Below are 6,450 nucleotides of genomic sequence, written 5' to 3'. Positions count from 1 at the left end.
TATTTTTGTACTATTATTTGAGTGATATATGAAGCTTATTTTTCTTTAAAAAATATATGGGACAACCAAAAATTAACGGAGCACTTGGAATTAAGCCTAAAATTGGATAAAAATGCAAAATTATATTTTTGAAAATTTTAGTCCCTGAAAACCTGAAAAGTAACATGTTAAGGAGTTAAAAAGAAGTTAAAAAAAATAGTTTTAATTCTATAGAATAAGTGGATAAAAATAAAAAGGGTGTTATAGTCATTTTTGGGTAAAAAGAGAGTTAAAAATATAATTTAATAGAAAGATCAGTAAAATTCTAAACTTAGTGTCATCAAGGATAAAATAATAATTATATAAATTATTTGTGTCAAAATTATAATTAAAATAAAATTTTGGGTCTAAATAAAAATTTTAGTAAAAATTAGAAGTAAAAAGCGGTAACCAAAATAAGTAAATAAATTAATAAAGAATAAAATAGTTCTTTACGCTCCTAAAGATAAAATTGGCATTAATTAAAATTATTAAAAATAATTTAGTCATAGAAAAATATTAGTATTAATTCGGTAAATTTTTAATGCTAAATAAAATTAAACGAAAAAACTAGAGCATTTAGGGGTAAAATAGTAATTTTGGACATAAAATAAATGTAAGAATTGTTGATTAACTTAGTAAAGGGTAAAAAGGTATGTTGGAAAGGATGTGAAGGTAAAATGGTAAAGTAATAACATTAGCAGTGAAAGCGTCACTAAAAGTCTAAAGAAAAGTAAAAATAGAAGTTATGTACAAAAGAGAAAAATTGAAATATATAAAAGTACGAAGGGTAAAATAGTAAATGTTACAAAGACTGAGAGATTTAAAAAGAAGAGATCGGGAACAAAATTTTATAAAAGAAAAGGGCAAAGAAGTCCTTTAAAAATAAAGTTTATTTGAAAAGTGTCCGAAAAAAAGAAAACTGTAAACCCCAAGGTGCTAAGAGATTATCTGAAAAGGAAGAGAGTTTGCTCCGATGGAACCAAAACCATGCTAAGAGATTATCTGAGGAGAAGGAGTTTCTACTCTGACGAAACCAGAACCATAAGATGTGGGGATGCCCACTTTATGTTGAAACCTGTTTCTCCAACTATTGGCATACTCTGGTGTCAAGTCTGTGACGATTGCCAGTTGCCGGAGTGCACGTGGCTTTGTCCATTAGGCACGTATCTATAACATACGCAGTTGAAAAATCATATCTAGGACTAGTTCTTAGGTAATGTCGGATTGCGGGTAGTCAACCGATGCATGAGCTTATCGCCTGCATAGGACTAGACATGTATCATACTTGGTTGCTGCATTTCTTTGCTTGTGATTGCTTACTGTTATTCTGTTATATACTTGTGACTGTGCTTGCTTGTATGTTAATCACCGTTGTAACCTTGCGAACACATAGACTTAGGCTACGGAACCCCTAGTTTCCTGGTAGTACCCTGCTGGGAACCTTTTCTCACCCCCCCTTACTTTTCCCGTTTTGCAGATGGGAATCAACATGATCTTCTTTGAGTTTTTCGCATTTGGACAGGCAAGTAGCAGCATCACGGGTGTGTCTGATGATTCTCTTCTTGTTTCAGCACAATATTTTCTCAGCTACCAAGATATCCATGAGCAGTAGCAATAATAGTAGTAGTAGTAGTCGTCGTCTTTGCCCTTCCTCTGTATAGACTTTTAGAGGGTTAGGTGCTTTTGTAAATATCTATATAAATAAGTTAGAACGAGTCCCAGAGTAGGGTGGCTCTTGTGAGTCGGGGCATATTAGTATAAATAATACCGTCTGAAAATATTTACTTGAATAAGCAATGACGTAACCCCGTGTGAACTATGATGTACTAAATGAGCCTCCAGGCATATATGTATGATATTATTATGTTTTTTTTTGTGTTTTCTATACTTCATGTAGATATTATCTATTTAATTATTACCTATTTTGTTATATCTATCTAACACGTGATCTCAACTAGTGCTACAGGCTCATATGTATATATTTAATATAAGGTCAAGAGCCTCTAAGAAAAGCCATGAAGTAGCACTGATATACCCCAATTTTGTGGTTTATCTTGTGTTGATTTTAGCAGATTTTATCATCTTTTCTCACATTTATTCAATGAAATAGCAAGGTTTTGTGAATTTCTCCTAATTTGAGCTTAAGAGTAAAAACATGCTTTTTAGGCCTCTAAATTGCTAATTTTAATTCACTTTGATTCCATTTGATGCCTTGATATGTTTGTTAAGTGATTTCAGGATTAGAAGGCAAATATTGGGTTGAAGGAATGAAGAAAAAGCATGCAAAAATGGAGAATTCATGAAGAAATGAGGATTTGCTGAACTGAAGGCACGCACACGCGTCACCCCACGCGCACGCATGACCAGAGAATCATCAAGCGACGCGCACGCATCATCCACGTGCACGCGTGATGTTGGTCACGTGCCTCACTTAAAGGCAAAACGCTGAGGGCGATTTCTGAGCTCAAGGAGGCCCAAATCCAACTCATTTCTTATGCTTTTGAATCCAATGATGGCAAAGGATTGGGAGGAGAACCATAGTGTAGTTTTCATCATGTTGTAGGTTACGATTCTAGAGAGAGAAGCTCTCCCTTCTCTCTAGAAGTTAGGGTAGTTTAGGTTAAATTTCCTTAGATCCAACCAATGATGGATCCAGAAAATTTTATCAGCGGGGGAAAAATATATATAGTATAATAATAATTTTATAATTATACTATAGTATTATAAAATATGATTACTCCTCAAATTATTTAGCTAACAAATTAAAATAATAAAATAATTTACAATAGTAAATAATTTAAAATTTCATCTTTTGGGTTTCATATTTTGAAAAGATTGAATAATCTTTTCATTGTCAACACAATCAAATATCTCTCTTTCTATATATGTCACTAAACAATCATTTAAAAATTCATCTCCCATACGGTTGTGAAGCCGACTCTTTATAATGTTCATAGCAGAAAAAGTTCTTTCAACTGATGCAGTTGCTACAGGCAAAACTAAAGCTAACTTCAAAAGAAGAAACACTAATGGATAAACAATATTTTTGCGAATCTCAACCAATTTTTGAGAAAGAGCACCAATCCCATTCAAGTTTGAGAATTGATCATCAGAAACGCATATCTAATATGAAATTCTCAAGTTGACTATCAAGTACCAAGAGTTGAGTAGAAGAAAATTCTAATGGATAAAATTGAGCTAACTGGATCAACTTCTCCTTATCAAATGCAAGAAATGAGTGTCTTAGATTTAGACATGCTATACAAAGAAGCAATTCAGTATTCACCTCTGTAAAACGATTGTTGAGTTCTTGAAGTTGTCTATCAACTACTTGATAGAATATCTCAACCTGAAAATGATGCAAATTTGAGATATTTTGAGCTTTGTGTCTTGATCTTCCTTGTGACACAAATATATCATCCATTTTTGGAATGGTAATGTTATGTTTGTCATAAAACAATGAGACTTCATCAAGTAAAAGAGGCCAACCATCATCTCTTGTAGTTTACAACCGTTGCTTAGACATTTTAACCAATGCCATAGCATTTACAATGTCTTGATCATTCCTTTGTAACGCTTGAGATAATTCATTAGTAACTCCCAAGATATTTTTTATTAAGTGCAAGTTGAAAATGAATTCAAAGGATTGAATGACATTCAATAAATGACATGCTTCAGCTCTTTGTTCTGAATTATTTCCATCTTCCTCAACATATTCAAGAACATTGACCATGGAAGGAAACAAAGAAATTAATCGAAGTATAGTTCCATAGTGTGAACCCCATCTAGTATCTCCAGCTCTTTTCAAAGCTATTTCTTGATTCAAACCACGTCCACTAGAAATTTCTCCACTTTGTAATGCTTCAATTGTCTTAGTCATTTGACTATCACGAAGCATATCTCTTCGTTTACACGAAACTCCAACAACATTGCACAAATTGGTTAACAAATTAAAAAGCAAAGCAATTTCAACTTGTTTTTTTGCAACCGTTACAAGAGCTAACTGAAGTTGGTGGGCAAAGCAATGTACATAGAAAGCATAATAATTTTCTTTCAATATCAAAGTTTTCAAACCATTAAATTCTCCTTGCATATTACTTGCACCATCATATCCTTGGCCACGTACTCTTGATAAACTTAAATTATATGTTTCTAATAATGACTCTAATGCTAATTTTAGAGATAAAGCATTAGTACTAGAAACATAAACAAGACCAAGAAAATGCTCCCTAACTTGCCCTTCTTTATTCACATACCTTAAACAAACCGACATTTGCTCCTTAATAGAAATTTCGCGAGCTTCATCAACCAAAACAGCAAATAATTCATCCCCAAGATCATTTACAATAGCTTTTGTCGTTTCACTTGCAGCCGCTCTTACAATATCTTTTTGAATTGAAGGAGCTCTTAGTTTAAGATTCCCACGAGCATTTTTAAAAGCACGATCAATCTCTTCATTATGTTGTGCAAGAAAGTTTAGAAGTTCCAAAAAATTTCCTTGATTAACAGAATCATCTGTCTCATCATTACCACGAAAGGCCAATCCTTGTCGCAAAAGAAATCTAATACAATCAATTGTGGCTGTCAAGTGAATTTGATAATTCTTTTTAGTCTGCTCAGATTATTTTTCAATAGCAGCACTAATGTGTTGTTTTGGCTTCATAAGTACTTCACATTTTCTCCAAACTTGATTATGAGCACTATCATGAATCCCAACATGAGTTTGTAATCTCTCCTTTTTTTTCCAATTTGAAAAGCCATTGGTTACAAAAGCATCGCCACCTTCATTCTCAGGTTTCACAAGATAATAACAAAGACAAAAAACAGCATCTTTTGATATACTATACTCTAACCAATTGCCATAATCATCAAACCAACTAGGATTAAATCTTCGAAAAGAAGAACCACAAACAGTTTGCGGAAAATCATGAGTCCTTGGTTGACAAGGACCTTTTTGCAAATATGCACATCTAACTTTGTCTCTGTCTTTCGGATGATAACTTGAAATCTTTGGTCGTTGTCCTGGATCTGCTATGAGACTCTCTACTTCAAATTCTAAAAACCTCCTCTTATTAGAAGAGGTCGATGAATTGTTTTGGGATCCAATCTCCAATGATGAAGTTCTTTTGAAATATTTCTCCATTACTAATAAAAATAAAATTATAAATCTAAATTAATTAATCAATAAAATTAATTTATAATTTTTCTCAAATTGAGAAGTTCAGCATAGAAATATAAATAAAAAATTGATCCAATAACAACAGAAAATTGATCCAATAACAACAGTAGCAAGCTAGTAACTAATTCAATCACAAAATCAAGTTATGATATCAAAGAGGGCCAGAGCCCAGAGAGCTGAGAGGCATACATATATGATCATAAGATCATTTATTATTTTGCTGAAGCAGTGAAGCATGTGTTAGAGTACATAGTTAGCGATGATAATTAAATAAAATAGAATTTCTAAATTTGTATGGCACTTCATCACTTGTGATTTGTAAAATTATGCCAAGTACAGGCACCAAAGCCAATGGTGGTTAATGAAACTAAAGTATCAATTACATCAGAACAAATTCACAATTTCTAAATAAACCAACTATATCAAATATTCATTTATCAAACAATGAAACAAATGAGCAAAAAAATGAATGACCCAGTAAATTAAGTATCCCTACTACTGTACCAAGAGGCAAACTAAATTCCAGGGCCAGGACTAAGTATCAATTACATCAGAACAAATTCACAATTTCTAAATAAACTAACTATATCAAATATTCATTTACCAAACAATGAAACAAATGAGCAAAAAAATGAATGACCCAGTAAATTAAGTATCCCAATCATGTACCAAGAGGCAAACTAAACTCCAGAAGGATGAGTGGATGACCTAGTAGTGGTGTGGCGCTAGCGGCAACAGAGAAGAGGATTGTAGAATAAAAAAAAGAACCAGTCAACCAGAACTCCAGAAATTTAAAAGAAATTGATGTTTTTTGAAGAAGAAGGCAGAACCGCAGAATCAGATGCCGAATTGCTGAGTGCCTGAGTGCCAAAGGAAGGAACGCAGAAGAGTAACGCAGCAGCAGATCGACACAAATCATAAGCAGTGACGCAAAAGAAGGTAGAACCTGAGAAGTGAGAACCACTAGATGCGGCGTGGCGGCAATGCAAGGAGAAACCGACGGAGGACGGAGCCACGCGGGAGAATCGCAGCGATACAAGGAGTCGCGGGGAGCAGAAACGCAGAGTGACAGGGAGCTATTGAGTAGTGACACACTGCCACAGAGGACACATCCCACAACGGAGCGGCAGAAACTCGGAGTAGTGGTCTGGCGCCTGCGCTGCAGTGATTCTGGGGCTTGGAGGTTAGAGGGCAGAGGCTGGAGTAGTTAGAAATTTAGAAAGAAAGGGAGAAGAAGAACAGTTTAGGAA

General features: G+C 34.0%; 1 protein-coding gene across 1 annotated transcript; it reads right to left on the bottom strand.

Annotated features, from left to right (window-relative positions):
• Positions 1–3,526: 3,526 nt before the first annotated feature.
• LOC112735323 (uncharacterized) lies at positions 3,527–5,164 on the bottom strand. Its single transcript, XM_029291256.1, has 2 exons — positions 4,790–5,164; positions 3,527–4,633 (listed from the first exon to the last, which is right to left on the bottom strand). The coding sequence occupies exons 1-2, from the start codon at positions 5,162–5,164 to the stop codon at positions 3,527–3,529; spliced, it is 1,482 nt and encodes a 493-aa protein (XP_029147089.1).
• Positions 5,165–6,450: the final 1,286 nt, after the last annotated feature.

Source organism: Arachis hypogaea, chromosome 13 (assembly GCF_003086295.3).
Source record: "Arachis hypogaea cultivar Tifrunner chromosome 13, arahy.Tifrunner.gnm2.J5K5, whole genome shotgun sequence".
NCBI lineage: Eukaryota > Viridiplantae > Streptophyta > Magnoliopsida > Fabales > Fabaceae > Arachis > Arachis hypogaea.
This window is presented reverse-complemented; position numbering and strand designations above follow the sequence as displayed.

Excerpts from the sequence above, each read along its gene's own strand:
- LOC112735323 (XM_029291256.1), bottom strand. The coding sequence starts at position 5,164 with ATGGAGAAATATTTCAAAAGAACTTCATCATTGGAGATTGGATCCCAA. Across the intron at positions 4,634-4,789 it reads ATGAAGGTGGCGATGCTTTT|ACTAAAAAGAATTATCAAAT; the intron begins GTAACCAATGGC and ends TAATCTGAGCAG.